Source organism: Acinonyx jubatus, chromosome C1, assembly GCF_027475565.1.
Source record: "Acinonyx jubatus isolate Ajub_Pintada_27869175 chromosome C1, VMU_Ajub_asm_v1.0, whole genome shotgun sequence".
In the NCBI taxonomy this organism is placed as follows: Eukaryota; Metazoa; Chordata; class Mammalia; order Carnivora; family Felidae; genus Acinonyx; species Acinonyx jubatus.
The window spans coordinates 49,997,427-50,025,019 of NC_069381.1; the positions used below are offsets into that span (position 1 = coordinate 49,997,427).

General features: G+C 37.0%; 1 protein-coding gene and 1 long non-coding RNA gene across 5 annotated transcripts in view; one reads left to right on the top strand and one right to left on the bottom strand.

Moving 5' to 3' along the window:
- The window catches only part of LOC113599329 (uncharacterized), a 35,344-nt gene extending 12,799 nt beyond the window's left edge, over positions 1–22,545 (bottom strand). Inside the window, exons 1-4 of the long non-coding RNA XR_003420142.2 lie at positions 22,462–22,545; positions 18,975–19,028; positions 9,314–9,424; positions 7,156–7,244 (exon numbers count right to left, since the gene is read on the bottom strand). This is a non-coding gene — a long non-coding RNA (uncharacterized LOC113599329). The remainder of the gene's footprint in view (positions 1–7,155; positions 7,245–9,313; positions 9,425–18,974; positions 19,029–22,461) is intronic.
- The window catches only part of PATJ (PATJ crumbs cell polarity complex component), a 362,166-nt gene that overhangs the window by 82,503 nt on the left and 252,070 nt on the right, over positions 1–27,593 (top strand). For all 4 annotated transcript variants that reach the window (XM_027059027.2, XM_053214164.1, XM_053214163.1 and 1 more), the window contains exons 18-19: positions 20,069–20,278; positions 25,709–25,828. In XM_027059027.2, coding sequence (XP_026914828.2) covers positions 20,069–20,278; positions 25,709–25,828 — 330 coding nt within the window. The remainder of the gene's footprint in view (positions 1–20,068; positions 20,279–25,708; positions 25,829–27,593) is intronic.

The window sequence follows — 27,593 nt, forward strand, 5'->3', positions numbered from 1 at the left end:
AATTTCTTTCTTCACCACATTCCTGTAGGTATGACATGTAGCATACTATGGTTTTTTGAAATTTTATTTTTATTTATAAAATTCTAGGGGCACCTGGGTGACTCAATCAGTTAAGCATTGGACTCTTAATTTCGGCTCAGATGGTAGTCTCACAGTTGTCAGATTGAGCCCCATGTGGGCTCTGTGCTGGGCATGGAGGCTGCTGCTTAGAATTCTCTCCTCTCTCTTTCTGTCCCACCCTTGCTTATGCTCACTCTAGTGTGCACACTCTCTATCTCTTTATCTCAGAAAAAAAATGCTTACATATAAATGCCAATGAGGGGTACCTGCCTGGGTGACTCAGTCGGTTAAGTGTCTGACTCTTGATTTCAGCTCAGAGCATAATCTCACAGTTGATGAGTTCGAGCCCTGTATTGGGCTCTGCGCTCACTGTGTGGAACCTGCTTGGGATTCTCTCTCTCCCTCCCTGCCCCCCTCCCCCCACCCCGCTCTGCTGCTCTCCCACTTGTGTATTCTCTCTCTCTCTCTCTCTCTGTCTCTCTCAAAATAAACTTAAAAAATAAAATAAAATTCTAGGTTTTTTCCCCATCTTCCTCATAATCATCATTATGTATACAGACATTTCTGCACAAATTATATAAAGTAATTTTGCTGCAAAAGAAGTGTTAGATACTCCTTTTGCCTTTGTGCTTCTCAGAGAACTGATGGAAAAATATTTCATTTTTGAAATGCTACTTTGATTCATATTAAAGTGCTCAGCTTATTTACTTCTGTAGCTAACCCTTGGGAGAAAAAACATTCAATCTTGAACTGAACTTTTTTCTTAAGTCCATTTACTTACAGCTGTATTTGGCACGTTTTCACCATTTGTCAGTGGTATGTAGAAGTATTAAACACTATGACATTTAGATGACACATAAACACAATTTAAAATTTGGTTTGGGGCAAGTTAATTAATTGGTTATATTGTCTCTTGTTGTAATTAGGTAATAAATTCTAAAGTTCAAACATTTTTTGCAAGGCCAGGTGAAGGTGTAGCAAAAGTCATGAAAGGCCATGTTCCTGGCTATTATTGTATTTAATATATCCTGTATGAATTTATTAGGTAGCTGAATAGGACCAATGCAAACCCACCCCCATCCCATTCCCCCTCTTAGTACATTTAGAATAAGAATACCGTAGAAACATTTTGGCCACCAGAGGAAAGTTTTAGGACAGTGGGAGAGCTTCCCAGTGGTAAAGGACTGCATTAGCAGTATTGAAGAGATTGAAAATTTACTTTGCAATAGTAATTTCTCACCAGTTTTTCTCTAGAATAGTAAGAACTTTCTCAAGAACCTGACTAAATGATATACAGCATCTGTTGTACTGGTACTTATGCAATTTCTTCATCTATAAAATGGGGATAATGTCTAGCTCAAAGGATTGGTGTGGATTAAGTAAATTAATGTGTAAAGAAGTGGGAAATGTTAACATTACGATGGGTATATGAATATCGATAATCATCCAACTTAGAAAATAAACTACAGAAGTCTTGATATTGTCCTTTAATATATAGCTGTACTACAATATATTTGTACCCTGTCAATTTTAAGCCATCTATTTAGGAAAATTAATAAGTACATGCCTTTGTTTAGTGAAGTCTAAATTTAATTGTAAAATTACATTCTAAAATGCAGCCAACTCTTGATAAACCATATGTGAATTATCCAATTGTGGATTATTGGCCAGCAATTTGCTTTTTACATAAATTGAACTGAACCTTAGGAAAAGATGAGCGAGCAGATAAAGGATGCTGAATTGGCCATGGAACTATGGGGTGGCTTCCTGGATAGGTGAAAGTCTGGAAATGCAAAGTGGAAATACATTTTCATGAAAGGCATTTAAAACAGATTGGGACAAAGCAAAAGGAGATAGTGACAGGGAAGACATCGTAAATGTGATTCAGGTGGTAAGCCTCCTCATTAGATTTTAAGATAAAGTGATACTAGCTTTATTGGCTGGGATTTGAATGGAGGTAGAATATTTATTAGTTTCAAATATTTCTAGGCACTACTCCATGTAGTGGCTAGTTAAAATCCTATCCTATATGTGTACCATGTTAGAAGGGTCATTTGTCACTATAATATCATATCGTGTAAGATAGTGCCATGGAAAACAGTGATGTGCCTAATTTATCAAGAACATGAATATAATGGCTTAACTGTATACTCTGTTTCTAAGCAACATAAAACTTCAGAAATTTTTTATAATTTTTTATGGTATAATTTCTTGCCAGTTTCTAGATGTGGTTTACATATTGCGCTCGAGTTATCTTTGTCTCAATCACGTAATGTCTTTATTCCTTGGAATAGTACTAATACTCATACTAATCCTAATATTAATACAACTAAAACTAATACAAATCCAGTAATAATCGCTAACGTTTACTGAGTGTTTACTGCTTGCTGGGCATTTTTCTGATTGTTTTACGTACGTATTCCTTGCAAGAACCCTATGGACTAGGTGCTATTATTATTTATTTTTTTAATGTTTTATTTGTTTTTGAGAGAGAGAAAGAGACAGAGCATGAGTAGCGGAGGTGAAGAGAGAGGGAGACACAGAATCTGAAGCAGGCTCCAGGGTTTGAGCTGTCAGCACAGAGCCCGATGCTGGACTCAAACCCACGAACCATGAGATCATGACCTGAACTGAAGTCAGACGCCTAACCAGCTGAGCCATCCAGATGTCCCATGACTTTTTTTTTTAATGTTTATTTATTTTTGAGAGAGAAAGAGAGAGCATGAGCAAGGGAGGGGCAGAGAGGGAAGGAGACACAGAATCTGAAGCAGGCTCCAGGCTCTGAGCTGTCAGTACAGAGCCTGATGAGGGGCTCCAACTCATGAACCATGAGATCATGACCTGAGCCGAAGTTGGACGCTCAACTGACTGAGCCACCAAGGTGCCCCAAGAGTAGGTGCTATTATCCTCATTTTTGAAGTGAGGAACCTGAGGCACAGAGAGGTTACATAACTAGTCCAAGTTCACACAGCTAGTATGTGGCAGAACTAGAATTTGAACTCAAGCAGTTGGCTCCCAGAATCTATGCTTTTAGCTACCGTATTATGCTGCTCCTTTCATGATGCATGCATTTTATTACAGGAGATTTTTGCACTAAATTTATTACAGCAGATCTTCCTGTTTTTCCAGCTTGCAAAAAAATTTCATATCTTAAAGACAAGTTGCGAGATAGTATTCTTATTTTTAATGCTTATCTGGAAGTTTAGTAAATATTAAAAATTAATATAGTGTCCTCATACACATTTTCTAAGAGCTAGTGTTTATTGTTTCCAATGAAAATAATTACAAATTTAAGTATCCTAAATTAGTGCTACTAATTGGTTGTGGGCTAGTGTTCAATAATGAAGCAATTATTAGGTAGTCTGAGTCTGTAATTTTTAATTTCTACCAAAAATCTTGAAATAAATTTAGAATTGTGTGGATTTCACCTTAGGTTGACCTTATGTATTAAAGACGGCAAGTGGATATTTTCTGGTGTTTTGATTTATGTTGAACTTCGAATAACCCCTCATGATTATAATTCACTGGAAATGTTTGACATTAGCCAATTTTTGAACATTAGCCATGATATTGCCATTCTTAGTACTTTTGAATTTCAGTGATTTAGAAGGTAAAATTTATTAACCAATAATTCTCCTTCCTCCCACATCCCAGTCCTCGTTTCTCTCCCCTCCTGATATGGACAGACTCAATTTTTGCCAAAGCCGATATTTTTAAAAGACTTTGGGTTTATCTCAGACTCTAAGATAGATAAAAATAGAAAGCATAATAGCACAGCCATTGAGAGGTGATTCACACATAAATACTGTTAGCGATATTTTAAAAAGTTGTTTGAAAGACCAAAGACGAATGATGATTCATTAAAAATAATAGTGAAAATATTCCTCTGTATAAAAAAAAAGATTAATTTTTCTTAACAGAAGAAATGGGTTATAAAGCCCAAAGAGTATGAATATGAATGACTATAGTATTGCTGAGTCTTGGATATGGTATGGCTTAGTGTTTGTTAGAAAAACTTAGTATGTAGTTTTTGCCTGACTTTTTCCTAACTCCATTAGATGAATTCTCTTTAAAAGATTTAAAAAGTTATAGGAAGAGATTGTGTAAATTTCATGTATTTGTCATTAAATTGGCTTTATTCTAATTTTTTTAATGTTTATTATTTATTTTTGAAAGAGAGAGACCAAATGTGAGAAGGGGAGGGGGAGAGAAAGGAGACACAGAATCCTAAGTAGGCTCCAGGCTCTGAGCTGTCAGCACAGAGCCTGACGCAGGGCTCGAACTTACCGTGAGATCATGACCTGGGCCAAAGTTGAACACTCCATTGACTGTGCCACCCAGGTGCCCCTAAATTGGCTTTTTTCTTATATGTGCAACAGAATGACTTCCTCTGAATGTAAGGAATGTTTTTAAAATAAGTAATACATACATATGGCATAAAAATTCAAAGTACATAAAGGTATCCTGTGAAAAGTAAATCTACCTCTGACCATAGTCCCTTCACTTCTCCTAGATAAAAACTCCTGTTTTTCTTGTCTATCCTTTCAGAGATATATTATACATACAAAGTAATAAAAGTAGTAGTTTAAAAAAAATTTTTTTACATATAAATGGAGTATGTCAAACATACTTTAAGCACATTGCGTTTTATCTCAGTTATATGTTTTTTCATTTTGGTATTTATAGATCTATGTAATTCTTTTTAATAACCGCATAGTATATTATTGTTGATGTATAGTAATTTATTTAACCAATCTCCTGCACCTATTTAGTGGGCATTTCAAATGTAGCTATAGTGGATATCCTTGTCATACTCTTTTGTAAAAAGGTGGGGATGATTCTTAGGATGAATTCCTAGAATTGCTCATCAAAAGAGCACATATCTTTTAAATTTTGGTACATTTTTACTAAATTGCTTGCATATAACCATTTGTGAGACTCCTATGTATTTAGACTACTTAAAATTGATGCCTTCTTATGTAGTGTCATTTCTTTAATTAGATAATTCTCTGGAAAACAAAGTCTAAGCAGGTGCCTAATTCATGAATTTGCTAATGATTTTCCATGCTATGGACAGATTAATAAGTGATAGCAATGTATAATTTTCATTTTGTTTCGACTTTATATTGGCAGTAATTGTTGTATTTACTTTAAAAATTTTAATGTTTATTTATTTTTGAGAGAGAAACAGAACGTGAATGGGAGAGGGGCAGAAAGAGAGAGAGAGAGAGAGAGAGAGAGAGAGAGAGACACACACACACACACACACACAGAATCCAAAGCAGGCTTCAGGCTCTGAGCTGTCAGCATGGAGCCTGACCTGGGGCTCGAACTCACAAACTGTGAGATCATGACATGAGCTCCGGTCGGACGCTTAACTGACTGAGCCATCCAGGCATCCCGGCAGTAATTAATTTATTGATTTTTGAAGCTAAGGGCATAAATGGTTTATATTCATACAATGCTGCTAGTGCCCAAAAGTCTATTCCTATTTCTTCTATCAGTTTTAATCTTGTTTATGAGAAAACTTGAGTTTATAAAGAGAAGCAATTAAGGATTTTAATTTTTGCTATTTTAGGTGAATGCTGTTAAGAATACATAGTGTTCACTAACTTGTGGAAGTCCAGTATCTTTGTGTTCTTATTAGGCGATTAGTTCATAGACTTTAAGATATAGAATTAGATAGGTATCAACATAATTTTAACATATAATACAGCCTATGTTAGTAATATTAAAAACCAATTACAAACCTACACTAATTCCAGAATCTAAGACACGGAGGATATACTATATAGCTACACTTTCATGCTCAAGGGATCTCATAACATGGACACCAATATCTTGTTGATTTTTTCTTTTGTTGCTTATGTCTTTTTTAAAGGAGTTCTTTGGGTTTACTTCACTCAGGTAGGATTAAGACAGTAAGACTAAGAAAAATGCCATCAATCTGCTACTAATGGTCGTATACATGTTCTCATAAATATATCCTCCTATAGCTTGCTGTTGAACAAACCACACATCTGCATTTAAAGGTCACTTTTGCTTAATGGAACTTGGGACTGATAAAGGCTATTCTGTGCTCATCCCTGATTCCTGTCCACATTTATTTTTATTAACATCAAAGTACTGTAAGCTTCAGTGCCAACTGGGGTGAAGATTTCTTTTCACAGAGGATTTGCTCCCTTTCCCTCTATGGGAAAGTTCTGTATCCTTTAAATCATTTTAAGCTGCTTCATTTGAAAAATAATTCTTAGTAGTGTGTTCATGGAGTGGATTGATTGTGGCTAGTGGGGAAATTCTCTCATGGCTTAAAGATTGCTTTTCAAGCCTGCGAAGTGGGTGAATGAAGGGAGCCCACTCCTGGTGTGTGGAGTTTGTACTGTGCTCAGGATGATGACTGACTTCCAAAAACCACAGTTCAGCAAGACTAAAGGCATCAGGAGACCAGAAGCCACTTAATAAGAGATCAAAGAGGCTGTGTGTATATCAGCTTGAAATCCAGATAGTACAGATCAAAAGCTTGCCTTAGCGAGGCAGCTGCAGGGGGATGAAGTTAGCAGGAGGCCCCAAAGATCTTAAGTCAGGTCTGATGTTGAACTTTATGGGAATTTCATGGCTCCTCTGGAATACGAATTTGGCAAAAAAAAAAAAAAAAAAAAAATCCCATTGTGTCTAATGGTGGGGAGAGAGAATAGAGGGCAGGGAGCAAATGCTCGTCAGCTGGTTGGTGCTTTCTATTAGGGTGGCTCCCCTTTTAACAAATGTTTCTGCTTTGTACTAGAAGGCAATGCTGAGGAGGAGGAGATCCTGTAAATGGTATATTTGTCATATTACCTTTCATGAGTATTTCACAAATAGCCAAACTGTAAATATTAGTGTTTATGAAACAACCACAGAGAGCTGATTTACTGCAAAACCTGGTAATTACATCTATCTTGTGAAATGCTGAACATATTCCAGGAAGTTAGTGGATATCAGTCTAGCTATGTATCTGTTTCCCATGTAATTAAAAACAGAATAATAACTCAAGAAACAATGTTGGTCTAAAGAAGAAATTCGTTCTTCAGAGCTATTTCATGCCCCATCTTCCCCTACCTCTGCGTGTGGGTGTCTTGTAGAAGTCCTCACTTGGTTGTGATGTCAGCCTCGAGAGCCATGGCAGTAGATGACCGTCATAGCCCTTCCTAGAGTATGGCAGAAAGAGTGAATCAAAAACACCAACAGGTATTAAGAATCTGTTTTCCCAAGGCATGGTGATTTGTACTGCTCTGCCCTGTGTGTGGGTGTCATTTGGAGCCAGGCAGTGATCCAGAGAAGCCATGCTATTCCCAGTGAGGGCTGGGAAGTGTGCTGCCTCCTTCTAGTACCAAAGGCCTAATTTGTTAATGATGCATGAAAGGGGATTGGCTGCCTGATCTTTACATACCATGTTCTAGGGCTCAGGTTTCCCTTTCAGCTGTTCCCTTCGTATTTTACTTTAGTCAGATGTTACATTCACCCGTATGCCACTGTGAACACATAGGATGGTTAACAGCACTAGCTTAGGAGTCAGGACCAGGATTTTCATTCTGGCTGTGACTCCCTAGGACTTTGGACAGGCTTGTTAGTCTTCCTTATTCTCAGTTTACTAAAATAATAATCTCTAAGATAGAAATCGTATTTGCCTTATAGAGTTATAAATATTAAATAAAAGATGCATATAAATGCCCACACTTTCTAGGCATAAAATAATATGTTACCAGTTACTGAAAAATGATGACGATTCAAAAACATAGAGTCTGAGCACACAGTGACTATACCTGTTACTCATTGTCTCCCTCAAAAAAAAATTATTGTTCAGGGGCACCCGAGTGGCCCAGTTGGTTAAGAGGCTGACTTTGGCTCAGGTCATGATCTCACTGCTCGTGAGTTCAAGCCCCGCGAGCCCCATGTCAGAATCTGCTATGAGCGCAGAGCCTGCTTCAGATCCTCTGTCTCCCCCTCTCTCTGTCTCTTCCCCGCTCTCACATGCGTGCTCGCTCTCTTTCTTTCAAAAATAAATAAACATTTAAAAAAAGTGTCCATTTAGTATGACCTAGTATGGGGTATATAAAGATGAAAAGAGATATTAAAGAACTTTAACAAATATATATTGAGTATCTTCTATGGCAGGCACTGTTCTAGACAGGAAGAAGATAGTAGTGAACAAAGTAAATCATAGACTCTGTGTCCTCATGGAATTTAAATTCAATCGGGAGTAGAGAGTGGATAAATAAACATATGTTAAATATAATAAAGGGAACAGACTTGAGAACAACTCTGTATAATACATTATGGTTTTAGCGGTGCTGGAAGTAAGACTGAGGCTCTGTGATGATTGTTTCTTAGGATTCAGAGGGGCCTCACAGGGAACTGAGGTATGCCTTGTAGACAAACAGGTAGTGGACACTCCAGGCACAGGAATTTCCTGTCCTAGAATTGATTAGTTGGTCCTTATTTCAAGTCTTTTTTTCGTTAGTATCTGTTAACTATGTATCTAAATTTGTCAGTTTTATTCCTTTTAATGAAAAATCCTTTGAGAAACTTTGTGTTCTCATATTTTATATGAAAAACAGGACTCACATTTCACATGGTAAAAATAGTAATTATGAATTATGTACTGCTTACTCTGTGTTGCACATTAAGGCCTCGATATACACATAAACTGATTTAATCACCCCTACCACCCCATGAGGTAGGTCCTGTAATCATCTTCATTTTATGACTTAAGAAAATGGCAAGAGATTAAGGAATTTGCTCAAGATCACCCAGTCAGTGGGTGGAGCTGGGCTCCTAAGTCTGTGCTCTAGTAGTGTGATAGGAGGAACATTGATTCTTCATGACTGTGGCTTAACACCGTGATAAAAGACAAAAAAATTTCCAGTTGTCTTTCCAGAGAAGAATACTTAATACAATTCCAAGAGATCATTTCTGAATCTTGCGGTCCCTTGCCTCTACTCTTCCCACTTGGCCTGTGCTTTTGAGAGACCTGGCGGCTTTCTTACCACCAGAGAGTGCAAACTATGTGTGTTGCATCCTAGATTTTCCAGCAGGACTCTGTGGCCTTTTTTCCTGAACAGTTTCATAGTTGGCAAAGTTTTATTCTGCACGTTGCATGCTACATACTACAGAGTATTGGTTGCCCTTTCAAGGATTAAAAAAAAAAATCACAGAATTTTTTCTCAAGAGTGAATGGCATCCTGTGTCCTTGCTATGGCTATGCTTGTCAGCATACCTCCCAGCCTGGAGACGGCTCCTGTCTTTCAGTGTCTGCTTCAAGAGAGAAGGAGGGCTGAGGATGCCGTGCTGCTCTGAGCTTCTTTTCTGATGCCGAGATCTTCGTAACCTGGAGAGCGTAGGGTCAGCTCTTTATTTCCGTGTGTTACCACATAAGCATCATATCACAAATAGTTCAGTAGTTGATAGCACTGTTGGTTTAAATCACACATGCTCAGTTGAATTTAGAAGACTGTAAACTCAGTGGTAATTGTTAACTCCTCAATCTCCTATTTCCTACTGACTTCTCCATCATCATCTTCACAGTGATAACCATAGAATAGGATTAGCGCTTATGAAGTGCTTGCTGTGGACTTATAAAGCCCCTTATGTGACCTGTGTCATTTAATGCTTTGCACAACTCTATGAAATCTGTACTGTTGTTCTTCCCAGTTACAGATGAGAAACCCAAGTCTCAGCTTGTATTTCTAAATGCTTAGGCTGAGAATGATTTGTATGGAAAATGAAAATAAATTCCAAAATTAACATTAGAAAAGCTTTTACAAATTTTGTGTGTCTATACTTGCCCTGCATCATAGTAGATTTCAATTTCTGTAGTTTTTTCCTTGGATGATATTGCAATATTTATTTATAAATTCATTTTCTACTTAGAAAATTGTTTGTAAAATACACATATCATAAAATTTACCATCTTAACCATTTTTAAGTGTGCAGCCCCATAATGTGAAGTATATTCACATTTCAACCAATGGCATTTTTTTTTCAGCTACTGTAATTTTAATAGAGGGTATGAGTCTGTACTTGAGTACTACTGTCTGCCTAGTGGACTTTCCAGACAAATGAGGGGACTTACAGATAAAGAACATTTGTGTGGTTGATTTTGTTTTATTTTCCTTAAAACCAGCAAAAGTCCTGGGCCAGGAGTGAATGGGAAACAATTACAGCATGACAAAAAATTTTCAGTAGATGAAACCTTCAAGCAACAGATCTAATATCCAAGGAACATATCTAATCAGAGACTAGAGGGGGATAAAAGAAAGCAATAGTCTTCAAGAAGCAATTTCCATGGGACTCCTGGTTGAACCATTTAAATTATTATAGGGCTTAAAATAGACTTGAAGTACCAAGCTATGCAGAATAAAATTATGTGCAAGCTTCTGTATTTTTTTTCCTGTTTGCAATATATTTTGAATTTTTAGCAAGTTTCTCTGTCCAGTTCTCTTTCATTGCACTTTTAATTGCCTCACATGCTGTGCTTACTGTGCTGCTCAGGGACTGTTCGGTTCTATGTATGATGCATGGAAAAATCTATTCTTAATGCCTAATGGTATTTAGGAAGTAATAAGACACAAGAAGCCAGGAACCATATCAGTTTAATCTATCTTGAGTGCACTGAATGTATTTTGTGGGTACTTTGAACACGATGGTGTTGCGGTAATTGGTACGATTAGTGTAATACTTGGCTATATTATAAAATAGTTAAAAATGGGATTAAATTCTAATAAGGTAGCTTGCCCATTATTCATCAAATCATTTATTTATTGCCTTGCATTCACTATAAATACATTTATTTCTCTTTCCTAAAAGTAAATGCTTAGCTTGTTGGTCAAATCAGAAGCTCTTTGAGTATAATTAATTACATCCCACTATCTTAAACCAGAACTATGTTAGTGATTTTAATTCAAGTAATAGTCCCTGACATGTCTTTGTTGCAATCTAAAAATCGCAAAGGGAAAAACATAAGTTGTTTTAAGATTCAACTTATTAAAAAAAAAGGCACATGTCATAAAGATTTTGTCATATGTTTCGTTTTGATGGTACAGTATCCAGGAAGTTAGATCTTATGTAGTCAGTGGCCTCTTTATGAGTTCTTAAAAGACCCCACTAACTGAAATTATACCATATTTGTGACCAGAGTGTACATCTTTTTCGTTACTGAAGCTGTGTTTTGAATTAACTTCCATCATTCCCTACTTTTTACAGTGGTTTTCTGAATGTTTTGGTAGAAATTCATGACAAATTTGACTCAAGATAGTCTGTCAAATTTAGTTACAGGATTTTGGAGTTGGGGAAACAGATCCTAACTGTCATGTATCCAGTGTTCTCATTTTACAATTGAAGAAACTGACTCAGAGAAATGAACTTCTGAAACTATACACAGCCAGGCTGGCACCAAGCTGGGGCTCAAAACTGGTCCCCTGACCTCTAATCCATACCCATCCTACCACTAGTGGATTGAATAGCTGTCTTCCTTGTCTTTCTCTCCTATGTATATTTTCTCCTTAAAAAAAAACAAAAAACAAAAAACTTTGGATTCCTGTTTCCTGATTGACGTTGCTCACAATGGAAATTTTAATTCATGCCAGCTGTACCTCAGAGCTTCTGCAGATCACTGTTTTTTTTTCCTGTGTGTGTGTGTGTAAAATAAACTTTCCTTTGCCTTTCTTTGTACCAGTTGCTTCTTCCGCCTACCTCCAGGATGGAGAAGTTAGTGGTCTCCCTTTTAAATTTAATGGTTTCTTTCAGTGTTCTCCATTTAGTAACTTCCTTGAGATCGTTGAAAATCTACTTATTTACGTTTTAACTTAATACTCTTTTGAGATCAAAGATTTTTTTTTAATGTTTCTTTTATTTATCTTGAAAGAGAAAGTGTGATCAAGGGAAGGGCAGAGAAAGAGAGAATCTCTAGCAGGTTCTGCACCATCAATGCAGAGCCCAATATGGGGCTCAATCTCATGAACAGAGAGATCATGACCTAAGCCGAAATCAAGAGCTGGATGCTTAACCAACTAAACCACCCAGGCGCCCCTAATACTCTTTAGTTCAAATAATAATGGCCACATTTAAGAGTATGCTCTTCAAGAAACAAATACTTGCTGCTTGCTACTTTTATAGTTTTCTCTCAGTTGAACATTACTGATTTGGAACAATTCTCTGATCAAATATTTCATAGCTACCTACTTCATGTTATCCAGAAATTATGTAGATTCTTTAAAATTATCTTTGAAATATACTTCCTCACACTGATCTGAGTATTTGTGGAGTTAGGCTCAATAGCCTAATTCTGTGATAATGTATACCAAGACATTGAATTCATTGATTAGGATATCTGTTCATTTGTAGAGCACTTTCTATTTCATAATTATTTAGGTTGTATTCCTAGTCTTTTTTTTTTTTTTTTAATCATTTCATTTTGATGAAGGACTCCGGTAATATGGGAGAGCAGTTATTTTGGTGTGGTGAGCTGTACAGCAGCAAAGAACTTTAATAATTAAACTACTTAGAGTAATTAAATGTAGGAATAAGACTATATGACTTAACCATATTTCCTCTCATGAGTTTACATAGGCCAATTTTATATTTTAATATACTGTACTCAGTTAACAGTGTCAAAATTATCAAAGGTAAAGCAATTTATACACATTTTGAAAATTATTGAAGTGTAGTTGACATACAGTGTTATGTTAGTTTCAGGTGTACAATATAGTGATTTGCCAATTCTATACATGACTTATTGCTCATCACGATAATCGTAGTCACCATCTGACTCCATACAACAATATTACTGACTGAATATATTCCCTATGCTGTACTTTTTGTTTTTGTGACGTATTTGTTTTATAACTAACTGGAAGTTTGTACCTCTTAATCCCCTTCACCTATTTCACTGATCTTCCTTCCTACCTCCCATCTGGCAACCACAAGTTCTTTGTATTTGACAGTCTGTTTGTTTAATTTGTTTTTTAGATTCTACCTATAAGTGAAATCATATGGCATCTGTCTTTCTGTGTCTCACTTATTTCACTTAGCATAATGGCCATCCATGTTGTTGAAAATGGCAAGGTTTCATTCTGTTTAATGGCTGAGTAATATTCCACTGTATATATATACCACATTTGCTTTATTCATTCATCTATTGATGGACACTTGAGTTGCTTCCATATATTGGCTGTTGTAAATCCCGGCAATGGGATTAGGGTATTTATTTTTAATTTTTTGAGGAACCTCCATACTGTTTTCCACAGTGGTTGCACCAATTTATATTCCCACCAACAGTGCATGAGGGTTTCCTTTTCTCTACATCCTTGCCAACACTTGTTTGTCACTTCTCATCTTTTCGATACTAGTCATTCTGACCAGGGTAGGATGATATTTCATTGTAGCTTTGATTTTCATTTCCCTAGTTATTAGTGATATTGAGCATCTTTTCCTGTGTCTGCTGGCCATCTGTATATGTTTTTTAGGAAAATGTTCAGGTCCTCTATCCATTTTTTAGTCAGTTTCTTTTTGGTGTTGAGTTGTGTAAGTTACATATTTTGGATATTAACCCCTTATCAGATATATTATTTGCAAACACTTTCTCCCATTTGCTAGGTTGCCTTTTGTTTTGTTGATTATTTTTTTGCTCTGCTGAAGTTTTTCATTCTGGTATAGTCCCAATAGTTTATTTTTAGTTTTGCTTTCTCTTGACTGAGGAGATATATCCATAAATACGTTGGTAACGCTGATGTTTAAGAGATTACTGCCTGTGTTTTAAGAGTTTTATGGTTTTGGGTCTCACATTTAGATCTTTAATCCCTTTTGAATTTATTTTGTGTATGGTGTAAGAAAGCAGTCCTTTCATAGAGCATGTAACTGTCCAGTTTTCCCAGCACCATTTATTGAAAAGACTATCTTTTCCCAATTGTATATTCTTGCAGCTTTTGTCTAGATTAATTGGCCATATAAGCATGGGTGTATTTCTGGGCTCTCTATCCTGTTCCATTGATCTATTAGACACAGGTTTTTTATCTGAAATAAAATATGCTCTTTCTCAATGCCATTCTACTATAAAAATTCATATTCCATTTCCTTAATGCTTTTAAAAGTTAGGGTATTAAATATAGAATTAAAAAAATAATCAAAAAGTTGTTCTTTATTTTGAATTCATGTAGTAAGGTCATTGTTTACACCTTGATATCTATTTTTCTACATTGGAGTAATACTACAAAGCATATATACATGTTAAATGTCAGAATAGTCCAGGGTATACGTCTCATGTTCCTCTTTAAAAAATACCTCTTACTGATGCACTGGCCAATTTTATTAAATGTGACCACTTTTCTTGTTTATTTCTTATCTCTAACATTCCCTGCTCCGTGCCTTTCCGGTGAGCTTGCCGTCGCTGCTTGCTTGTATTGGTAGTTTTGCTTATGTGACAGCTTCATGGCTAGAGCTCCCCACATCTTCAGGTTGATAGCCGTCTCTCACAGAGCCTACATTTCAACTGAGCCACCATTCTGCCCCAGGTGATGCCCCTGCACCTTGCCTTATCTTATGTGAACTCTGATCTCTTTGATCTGTGGGAAGGTACACAAATATTCATATACTACATTTTATAGACATTGTAGAAACTTGGAATCCTATCCATTTGGGCATAATTATTGTCACATGTATGTATCCCTTCATGTAAAGGTGTCTTCAGGTCACCAAATGAATGGATTCTTGAGAAAGTAGGTATAAATTAAAATTTGGCAAACAAATGCATATTTTATTTGTACATGGCAGCCCAGCTCTACATTCTGTGCTAAACTAACTTCATCAACTAGGTACTGGTATATAAACCTGTATATATATATAAACGTAAGGGCCTCAGTTTACACACTTTGGCAAGGTAATAAATATATCTTCTATCAATTTGCCTTCTTTCAGTACTAATTCGTTTGGCAAGTACTTGAAGATAAGGAAGCTGCATCACTTAGTGGCTAAGAGTGTCAACCCTGGAACTTTACCAGGTGGTTTAAATTCTGCCTCTGCCATTTCTCAACTGTGCGCCTTGGGTACTTTTCCTCTGTCTTAGTTTTCTCATCCTGAAAGTAGGGATAATAATGGTACTTACCTCATGGTGGTGTGAAGGTTAATAAATGAATTCTAGTAAGATTCCTAGAACATTCCTGGCATGACAAACACTCAGTAAGTGCTAACCATTGTTCCTATTCATATATGACGGGATGTGGCCCTTGCCTTTGACTTAACAGTCCAGTGAGGAGAGAGAAGGTAAATAGTTTACCATTCAATATTTCAACTACTATTCAGTACCTTCCATATGGCATTCACTTTAGTAGGTCCTGGAAATCAGCTAATAAGTAAACACACCCTCGCTCTCATGAAGCTTATTTTTAATAGATAAGACAGTTAAAATAATTTCTGAAAAATGCCAGAAGTGTTATAATAGAGAAAATGCAAGGTGCCATGGATACATCTAACAAGCAGGAGACCCAACTTATTTTAAGAGATATGGGACAATAAGGAAAACTATATTATGACAAATGCTATATGGAAGTCCTCTTCTAGAATTAGGGGATCACAAGAGGAGAAAGTCAGGGAAGGCTTCCCATTGGTGGAAACACTTGAGTGGACTCTGATGGTGAAGAGGTAGATAAGTGGCAGTGGAGCAGAGAAAGTATTCCTGGCAGATGGAATGGTTTGTCGGATGTCAGGCAACGCATCAAAGCATTTCACAGTCGCTGGATTTCAGTAGTTCTGTATCTTTGGGACGATGTGCGAAGCAAATGGAAATGGGCAGTCTCACGTGTAGGGAGAGCGATAGGAGCCTAGACTCCTCTGCACGTCTGAAGGAATTGCTCTCACAAGCAGTTAAGACATGGTCCGAAGGCAATTGGGTGTCACTGAAGTGTTTCAAATAGAGAAGAAATTATGACCACATTTTAAATTTAGTTTTTATTTATTTTTTAAAATATTTATGTTTGAGGGGGAGAGAGAGAGCAAGAGCAAGTGAGGAAGGGAGGGGCAGAGAGAGGAGGACAGAGGATCCAGAGCAGGCTCTGCATTGACAGCAGACAGCCCCATGCAGGACTCAAACTCACAAACTGCAAGATCACGACCTGAGCCGCAGCCAGGCGCCCCTCATCACATTTTTATTGTTAAAGATCATTCTTTTATTTCTGTGGAAAATAAACTGATGGGAGCAAGAGTGGAGACAGTGAGACAAACAGTTGCAGAGGCAAGAAATAATGAGAAGGTGAACCAACTTAGTTGTGGCAGAAATGGAGAGAAAGGGTCACGTAGAAAGATAGAAGTTCAAATTGACATGCCTTAGCTAGCAACTCAGTGGAGGGGTTAGGGGAGAGGGATTAAGTGAGTGCTTGGGTAAATGGTAATGCGAGTCAGGGATTATGGGAGGAGAGAAGTCTGTCAACTTGGATTTCTCCCAACATGGAAACATCCTGTGTTTATAACATCAAATGTTAGCATCACTTCAAGAAACCTCAAAAATTCTTATGTGCACTTTTCTTCCGGCAGGCACAGTGATTGTATGCACTTACAGACCAGGTATTTGGATTCTCAGGATTTCATTGCTAGGTAGTGAGAAGAATTCAAGTCAGATCTCCTGTCTTGGTCTGGCATTCTGAGGGAAGTTAGCTGTCCTTAACTGATTGTGTTTATTTGCTAATAACTGATTGTCTTTATTTGCTAATATTTTTAGGAGCTGTAGGGGACAAGTTTCACAAATGGTTAAGTTGAAGCAAGCATATGGAATACTGTTATAATGTGTATAATAATATAAGGCTTTTGAAGAAAGAAGAAGAACCAAATCCTTCAGAAGAGAGTAGTTGTCATAGTAAAAGATGCTGTTTCTTGTGTTCTGTGATTGGTCTTTAGTGCCCTCTATTGACTGCTTAGTCTAAAACAATGTCTTGATTTTGGAAGACCATGTTCCTTGCAGTGTTATTTACCAAAATAGGAAGAATCAGAGGTTTTAAAATCATGAGAAATGGTCATAAGAACTGATGGGAACTTAAAAAAAATTTACATGGGGTCTCAAAGTTGGGTAGAGGTCTTTAGAAACAACCGTTATAACATTTTGTTTGCTACAACATGGGTATGATACTGTGGGCTAGATTTTTCAGAAAACAGACCTTTCTGATGATGAGTAGCCTAAATCGGGCTGGTTTTTAAGCATTTTTAATGCAGGGAAGCCTCAAGGACAGCAGTCGCCCCAGTAGGCAGTAGCAGCTGCTGTTTTTCCATAGGGCGGCTGCTGCATGTGATGCCCCATGAAAGGAAATGACTGTTACTCATTAAAGCAACTTCATTTGGCTACATAGGAAATCACACAGTTAGAAAAGTCATCACAGAAAATGAAATAGTGATTATGCATAATGGGGCATCTTCAGAAATGGATGGCTTTTCTTTTTTTTTTTTTTTTAAATGACAAAGATGCTGCCATTGGGTTCTCTCCTCCAGGAAAAGCAGTGGTAGATTGGACTTAGTGTTCAGAATAACTAGAGGTCCAAGCCTAAATAAATTTTAGTAAGGAAGCATACCTGGTACTAGCTTGAGGTCTAAAGAAGACTGCGCTTTGTATAAATGAATGCTCACCACGACTTTTCTGTAATAAGGCAAATGTGTTAATCATTCTATTTCTATTATTTCCTGGTTAATCTTTCTTTCAAATGTTTCTGATTATCATTTCAGCTGGTTGCATTTTGAAAACCTGTTTACCCAGTTGAGGTTAAAAATAGTACTTTCTGATTTGGTGTTCTATGACTCTGCAAAGAGATTGCTCACGCCAACCTAGTGAAATCATTTATTTGCTTTTGGTATATTTTACTGTTGCATTTTTCCCTAAGAAAGTTTAGTAATTATTAAAATGAAGTAATGCTAGCTGCTTTCTGGGCATTTCATGAGAGGAATATGCTATTATGTAGTTTCCCTTCCCCCCTAATAAAAAAGCCTTTCATCATAAACTGACATCCTAAATGAAGGACATAATTGTACAGCTTATTTATTAGTGTGTCAGACTTAAAATGTAATGGTTTCATATTTCAGAATGAAAAGTGTGTTGTGATTCATGGTTGCCGGTGACAAAACAGACAGCTCTTTTATATCTGCACTGATTGCCTGCTGATATACCACTGTACTTTTTTTTTTTTTGTTCTTTTCTCTTCTCTTCCTATGCAATAGCTCCCTCTACTTGAAAATATTGGTGTAATTATAGTTTAGCACTATGTACTTTATTAGTGAGTACTCATGACTATTTTTACTTTTCAGTCCTTTTCCTATGTATGAGGTGTTCTACATCAGGGCATGTTAGAAATTTACCAAGAGTATCTTGACCTTGGAGCAGAAGAGCAAGGTTAAGGAGAGTAATGACAGTTATGTTTGAAGGTATTTTTCAAGGAATTAGCTGTGTGGCTTTTGTTGATTTAAACATGATATATTTGGTTAAAATTCCATATAGTACTTGAAAATGAACTCTGATGTCCAAAGCACAGAGGTATGGAAAACTGGATCAGAACACTTCAAAAGAACCATCAGTCATATCAAACTGACAAAGCCTGGAACTTGGCAAATTCTCACTTTGCTAATTCCTGAGCCTTCTGATTCTAACATAAAACATGACAGTTTCTCTTGTATTTGTCGGGAAGGGTTCAACAGTAGTAGAATCTCATGTTACTACATCTTGACTTTATGGAATAGTATGTGCATTATGAAACTGTAGGAACAAAATAGACAAAACAAGTGTCATGATTGGGATTTATTTTTTCTCTGTGGTACCATTATTTTAAAGTGGGGCAAGTGGCAGAGCCTGATGGTCTAGAGTAAGAACCTAGGAGCCAGACGGGCTGAGTTTGAATCCTAGCTCTGCTACTTACCACGTGGGTAATCTTGGCAAGTTTCCTGAACTTTCTGAGCCTTAGTTTCCTCATCTGTAAAAACAGAGACATGTGTTAGTGTAAAGCACTTTGAATAGAGCCTGGCACATAGTAAGTGCTGTATATGAGTGTCCAATAAAATAAAAAAATAATGGACTATAAACTGGTTATTAACCAAATGTATTTATTGAATGTCAACATTATCTTTAGTGCTGCTTAATAAAAAGAAAAACGGGGCCTTCCCAGTAGATGGGAGAGATTTTCACCTTGGTTTTGTTGACAAAGTGACGCTCATTTTCTTATATCAGAATAGTTCTCACCTAGGGGTCCCTATATCATGTTATAGATTATAAATTATAATTATGTTATTTTTTATTTTTTTTAACATTTATTTATTTTTGAGAGACAGGGAACACGCAGAAGAGGGGCAGAGAGAGAGGGAGACACAGAATCTGAATCAGGCTCCAGGTTCTGAGCTGTCAGCACAGAGCCCGATGTGGGGCTCGAACTCACAAGCTGTGAGACCATAACCTGGGCCGAAGTCGGATGCCTAACTGACTGAGCCACCCGGGCGCCCCATAATTATGTTATTTTCAAAATACTTTTGTCATGCAGTTGGATATTCCATGGATTCCATGTCTGTTTTGAACTTCGTTGATTTAACAGGAGGATTTTATACTGGTGCAATACATAAAAATGAAGTATCATTTACCATAGTATACTTCTCTTAAAGCCTATTTATTGCCCAAGAGCAGACTTGTCTTTAGTCTATAATATGGACGCTTGAGGATGTCAGAGAATCTTACTCAACTGTCCATAGACTTGTGGTCCAACAAAATAGCAGTTTTCAAAAGTTTAAAGAAGAAATTTGTATGTATTGAACCCTCAGATATGTAACTGAAATTGTTAGGATTATGTTTCCACCTTGATAGAAGCTGATATTTGTGTGGATGTATAGAACGATATTTTAACAGAAGAATTTGGAAGACTATCACCAGAATGCTGGACACTTATAATAAATAGTCAAATGAGAATCATGAATACATGTATTTTCAGAAATGCACTCATTGTTTCTTCTTTACTTGATCCTTTAGGACCCTTTGGATCCCACACGATCAGTGATTGTGATCCGTTCCCTGGTGGCAGATGGTGTTGCGGAAAGAGCAGGAGAACTCTTACCTGGAGACCGCCTGGTTTCAGTCAACGAATACTCTTTGGAGAACACCACACTTGCTGAAGCCGTGGAAGTGTTGAAAGCCGTACCACCAGGCATTGTACGCCTTGGCATCTGTAAGCCCTTGGTGGTGAGTGTTCAATTGTGTTACTATAGGAAGTGATAATAGTGTAATAGTTGAGAACATGGATTTGGAGACAGATGCACCTGCTTTCAAATCCCTGTTCCACTGCTTACTCTCTGTGTGTCCTAGGACAAATTTCTTATGTCCTTGACTTAAAAAATTAGCAACATAACATCTACCTCGTAAGATTTGGGGGGACTAAAGATTATGTTCATTAAGTGCTTAGCACATTACATAAATAGTAGCTGCTAACGTTACTAGTCCTCCTGCCACTTTTACTATTATTTTTAGCTTCATGCTTTTAGCACAGATCTGTAAGTTCTCATCACATTCCTTATGATATAAATTAAAATCTGTGCATTTTAACTTTCACTTGGGAATGATGTTGAGATGTCATGGTAAGTTGAAATCCAAGTAACTATATCGTTTTAACATACAGATTTGAGATTTTAATCCACTTTTCTGCCCATCAAAGTGCCTCATAACCCCTAGGATCTAGAAGTCTATGTGGCCAAGTCATCTTTAAGTGCTCTTTCTGCGTAATCTTCTTTTTGGGTGGCGGGCATATGGAGCCCAACGTGGGGCTTGAACTCACGATCCTGAGATCAAGACTTGAGCTGAGATCAAGATGCTTAACCAATTGAGTCACCCACACACCCCTTTCTGTTTAATCTTTTATTTATGTTTATTTTTATTTTGAGAGAGAGACAGACAGAGACAGTGTGTGAGTGGGGGAGGGGTAGAGAGAGAGGGAGACACAGAGTCTGAAGCAACCTCCAGGCTCCGAGCTGTCAGCACAGAGCCCGATGTGGGCTTGAACTCCACAAGCCGCAAGATCATGACCTGAGCTGAAGTTGGATGCTCAACCAACTGAGCCACGCAGGCACCCCACTTACTGTTTAATCTTTTGTATGGGGTCAGATTAGTGTTTATGACTGAGGGCCACATTACACTTAGGGTGCTTTTGAGGTTCCCCAATTAACAAATACTTCAAGATAATTTTCAAGCAGTATGAAAATATTATTGAGTGCTTACCATATGTCAATATATTAAACGCTTTATATGCATTAACTAATTTAATGCTCTTGGCAACTTGAAGAGGTAGTTCTTATTACCCTCATTAGAGATGAGCCTATCAAGACACAGAGAATTGAGCATCTTATCCATAGTGATCTAACTAGTAAGAGACAGAGTATAAACTCAGCAAGGTGGCCTCAGACCCTGCACTGTTAGCCACAGTGCTATATATTTAACTTGTTGCTACCTTGGTTTGCATAGCTTGTCTGAAACAGACAGATGGTCTTCATAGAGTGCCAGGACTGGATTTTAAGAAACCTGGACTCTGTTTCTAGCTTTCTTATGAGTTAGCCTAGTGGGTTTCAACTCAAAGATATGTAATATACTTAATCACCTGGGAGGTGGTTAAAATGCAGTTTTCCAGGTCCTACCCTCAGAGATTTTCATCTAGTCATTGTGATGGCTATTTAGGGATCTGCCTTTTCAGTGAATCACCCATGTAATTCTGATGCCGAATTTCACACTTGGAGAAACATCATACTAGGAATTTGATGATAGGTACACCACTCTTCTTCCCTGAGCCTATTTTTTCATTTCTGAAAAGACTGAACAATCCTAGAGAACTCCTAATATCTTTAAGAAATACATCAATATACTACATGAGTATGTTAACATAGTACATGTGTCCATAAGTATAGGTAGACGCAGATATGTTCATATATAGATATAGATTCCTGTATTTATGTACTGGGGAAACTCATGGCCTTCATGAATTTCCCATAAAGATGCTGGTATATTATACTATCCAGCACTCTAAATATTTCAAAATGGAGTATAGCACACAGCTAATCAAGTTCTCGACTTTGTATTGCATATTTGCTGTTTGACTGTTGCCGTAGCCAACACCATGAGATGCCTGGTTTGATTTCTGGACAAATTAAGTTGGTGGGGGGGAGGAGTGTGATATTTTTATGTGGGCTCTCATCTTCTTGGTATTCGCGTTGTGGGGGGGAATTTCATATAGATTTTACCCGATGATTATTTGCCTAGTTGTTTGGGCTGCCAGAGGAATTCCCAAACTATTTATGTCCTGGAGGACTTGGACGGCGTGACTTTACTGTGAAGCAGTTTAAGGGAAGTGTCAGGTAGTGTAAAAAAGAGAACTTAGTTACCATTTGGGTGTGGATTCCTGTGCTGCTCCTGGCAGAGGTAGGGCTGCAGAGATTTCAGGATATCAGAGCCACATTCTGATAGGGTTTTGGAATGTAGTAATTGTGAGGTAGACCTTTGCCTAGGCTTTTCCCAGTGAGTAGAAGTCTTCCAGGATACCTGGGAGCGGGAAGCCACAAAAGGGATGAGGAGAAAGGTCACTTTCAGGATGGTAAAAAATTCTTAGTGGAACGACCATTGATTCCTTCTTTAACATCTGGGCACTTTTAGCAAAACTGTTTGCTCACGAGCTGTAAATAGTGATGTGTGGATCTTCTCTGAGGTCTCTTTCTCTCTTGTCCACTTGGTGGTCACTTACCTGATCACATAAAGTTTACTGAGCTTTCAACTCAGTCCTCGCAGAAGTGGGGTAGAGAGTGTGAAGAAGGTGGCCCAAAGTCAGCTTGGGGCAGAAAGACTATGAATATATAAAAGTTAAGAGAACGTGACTTTTTTTTATTAAGTCATATATAGATATACATTATACAAATATAACATATTTATATATTTTCATGTTAACTGTGAATGGGGCTTATCTTTTCATTTTTTTAACGTTATTTATTTAAAAAAATTTTTTTTAATGTTTGTTTATTTTTGAGAGAGACAGAGCGTGAGCGGGGACAGGGCAGAAACAGAGGGAGACACAGAATCCAAAGCAGGCTCCAGGCTCTGAGGTGTCAACACAGAGCCCAACGTGGGTCTTGAACCCACAAACCGTGAGATCATGACCTGAGCTGAAGTCATATGCTTAACCGACTGAGCCACCCAGGCTCCCCTAACATTTATTTTTGAGAGAGAGACAGAGCGCAAGCAGGGGAGGGGCAGAGAGAGAGGGAGACAGAATCTGAAGCAGGCTCCAGGCTCTGAGCTGTTAGCACAGAGCCTGATGTGGGCTTGAACTCACAAACTGTGAGATTATGACCCAGAGCTTAACTGACTGAGCCACTCAGGTGCCCCCTGATACATTTCTTAATATTAAGGTCCTTTTTTTAGTAAGGACCTTACTTACTAGTAAGTGATGTTTTTAATTTAAGAAATACTTTTTTTTCCCCTGTAAACATAGTATGTCTCTTTATTTAATCAGATCTTCTTTTATAGTTTTCTCCTTAAATGTTCTGTGCAATGTTTTTCAAATTTAATTCTGAGATAATTTACTGAGTTTTCCCCCTTTGTGAATGATGTCTTGTTTTCTATTACATTTTTATTAAATTAGCTACTGCTGAAGTGGCGGTAATGATACTGACTTGGTAATTTGATCTTCTGACAACCTTGTGAAACTTCCGTTTGTTACTCTGTTGAATTTTCCCTCTTTAAAAAAATTATCATTTCGGGGGCACCTGGGTGGCTCAGTTGGTTGAGCGTCCGACTTTGGCTCAGGTCATGATCTCACTGTTCGTGATTTTGAGCCCCACGTCGGGCTCACTGCTGTCAGCACAGAGCCCACTTCCCTGTCCACCTCTCTCTGCCCTTCCTCCGCTCATGCTCTCACTCTCAAAAATAAATAACCATTAAACTTTTTTTTTTTAATTTTTTTTCTCATGGTGAGTGCACCCTTAATCCCCTTCACCTATCCACCTCCCCTACCACCCCCGGCAACCATCAGTTTGTTTTCTATAGTTAAGAGTCTGTTTCTTGGTTTGTCTGTCTGTCTGTCTGTCTGTCTCTCTCTCTCTCTCTCTCTTTTTCCCTTTGCTCGTTTGTTTCTTACATTCCATCTCAAGTCATAAGAGTGAGATCATATGGTGTCTTTTCTCTGACTTATTTTGCTTAGCATTGTACTCTCTAGCTCTGTCCATGTTGTTGCAAATGGCAAGATTTCATTCTTTTTAAATGGCTGAGTAATATTCCATTGTCCATATATACCACATCTTCTTTATCCATTCATCTATCGATGGACACTTGGGCTGCTTCCATAATTTGGCTATTGTAAATAATGCTGCAATAAACATAAGAGTGCATATACCTTTGCAAACTAGTGTTTTCATATTTTTTGAATAAATGCCCAGTAGTGAAATTACTAGATCATGTGATATTTCTTTTTAACTTTTTGAGGAACCTCCATACTGTTTTCCACAGTGGCTACACCAGTCCACATTCCCACCAACAGTGCACAAGGGTTCTTTTTTCTCCACATCCTTGCCAACACTTGTTGTTCCTTGTGTTTTTTATTTTAGCCCTCTGACAGGTATGAGGTGATATTTCTTTGTAGTTTTGATTTGCATATCTCTGATGATGCATGATGTTGAGCATCATTTCATATGTCTGTTGGCATCTGGAAGTCTTCTTTATAGAAATGTCTGTTCTGCCCATTTTTTAATTGGATTATTTGATTTTTGAGTATTGAGTTGTATCAATTCTTTATGTATTTTTGTATACTAACCCTTTATCAGATATGTCATTTGCAAATATCTTTTCCCATTCTGTAGGTGGCTTTTAGTTTTGTTGATTGTTTCTTTTGCTGTGCAGAAACTTTATTTTGATGTCCCAATGGTTTATTTTTGCTTTTATTTCCCTTGCCTCAAGAGACCTATAGAAAAATATTGCTATGACTGATGTCACAGGCAGAGAAATTACTGCCTGTACTCTCTTTAAGGATTTTTATGGTTTCAGGTCTCATGCTTAGGACTTTAATCCATTTTGAGTTTAATGAAAGAAAGCAGTCAAGTTTCATTCTTTTGTATGTAGTGTAGGGAATACTTAAAAAGAAAACAAAAATTTGAGAAGCTTTGACCTGAATATGGTTTTCTGTTTAATTATTAAAGTTCGTTCTAATGACATAATTTGCACAAAGTTTATTGTGTCCTTGCATTTAATGGAAAGATGAAAATTAATCTGAAGAGAGTTCAAAACTAAGGTATTTTCTTGATTATGAAAGTGCTTCTTTAGTTGCCAGAGGTGAGGAGTGGTGGGCAAGATGGGTGAAGGTGGTCAAAAGATACAAACTTCCAGTTATAAATAAGTCTTGTGGATGTAATATACAGCATAGTGACTACAGTTAATAATACCATATTGTATATTTGAAAGTTGCAGATGTAACTAAACTTATTGTGATAATCATTTTGCAAAATATACATATATTGAATTATTATGTTGTACATCTAATGGATACAGTGTTTAATGTTATATGTCAATAAAAAATAGCTTCAGAGTTGACAAAAGCATGTCTTCAATTGTGCATAAAAAAACAAAAAAAATTGCTTCTATTTTCAGGAAGATGATAAAGAGGGAGAAAGTCATTATATTTTACATTCAAACAGAAATGAAGACAAGACTGAACTTTCAGAAACAATTCATGATATAAATTCATCTTTAATACTCGAAGCACCCCAGGTATTTAGTAAATTGATTTCCTATTTGAATGGTTTATTGTGAGCTAACATTGCTATAAAAAAGAAGACAAAAGCTTGTTCTCACTCTCTAGGCTAAAGAGATTCAAATTAAATGATCCTCCTTTCTTTTTAATTTTTTTAAGATGAAATGGTTTCCCTCTTGTATGACGTTGGCTTCATAAATAACATAGGCCAGATATGAGTCATTTTCAAAGCACAAACATATCTGATTTTGTATCGCTAATATACTCTTAAATTTTTGAGGGTAGGACATATGTTTGAAAATAGACCTGCATTTAAAATGCTGTAGAAAACAGAGCTATTCCAAAGGACTTCTCATTCAATACTTTCTAAAGAAAAGTTATTTAGTCAAAACCATCATTATGCTTTAATTTTAGGAAGTATATTTTGAAGCTTTTCCTTTTTTATTCTTAAAATGAATTGTGCTTATTTTGCTCTTTGCAGGTAGAGAATGGTGTATGGTTTTGCTTTACTTGATAGCAACCATCTGGTGATATTTTTTGCATAATTTATTGACAGTGTCTCAAACTGATGTTTATTTCTTTACATATTTTTTTAATGTTTATTTTTGAGGTGGGGGAGGGACAGAGAGAAAGGGAGACAGAGAATGTGAAGCAGGCTCTAGGCTCCAAGCTGCCAGCACAGAGGCCAACGTGGGGCTCGAACCCACAAACTGCAAGATCATGACCTAAGGCAAAGTCGGAGACACTTAACCGACTGAACCACCCAGGTGCCCCTGATGTTTATTTCTATACTGTACATTGTGGGTTTTTTAGTGTCAACATTTTTTGTTAAAATTTCATAAGTATATGACTTCTTTAAATATACCCTGTAAATACACCTTTAAAAAAATTAACTAGGTTGCTGTATTTGATACGCTATAATAATATAAAGGTGGGAAGTAGTGATTCATTCCATGAATTTACATTTGGTAATATTTAATGAATAGGTCTCCAAATAGGAAATGTCACTGATCTCTCAGGAGGAATTGGGCCTCGTTGTGGTCAGCACTCTGAGGATCCTCCAGGGTTAGGTTAGAGACTCAGCAAACCCATACATTTCTCAGGCATTACCTGGGAATTCAACAAAGTTTCTGCACATATGTGACTATTTAGTTTCAGTTGCATGTACTTGATCTTCTAATTAGTAAAATATAAATTAATTAGAAAGCATTCTATATTCGTTCCTTTTTGCCATGTAATTTCAGTACAGATGAAAAAATTACATGTCTGTTACATAGGCATATTATAAAATAGTCATACTCAAAGTAGTTGAGACCTACTTCCCATATCTTTAGTTTATGGAGAATGCTTTTTGATAATTTCAATGGTCATAATTTATTTTGAATTAGCTAAGCTTGAAAATCCTGACTTTTTAAGTTTTTTGCTTTCTTAGGGAATAGAATGATGTGTTATCTATATTTATGTACTACTTTTCTCTGAGATGCATGAGTTAAATATTCATGTAGCAGTTAACAAAATTCTTATTTCTGATTGAGAAGTTTCAGGTGGTTAATGTGTAACGAACCTTTTAGAATAGTCATTCACCTTGCTAGTGGCAGATTTCTGCCTCTTAACTGTTTGTCCCTTTCCTGCTTTGAGGGTTGTGTGGGAGTGAGCATTTATTTCTCCTCCTTTGTGATGGAGAGCCGTTCAAGTTAGCTGTGGCTGGGCATGGAATGTAGTCACTGTGGTTCTGTCACGGGTTAACCTTCCAGTTAATGTATAGAGTGCCGCTTTAAAGGA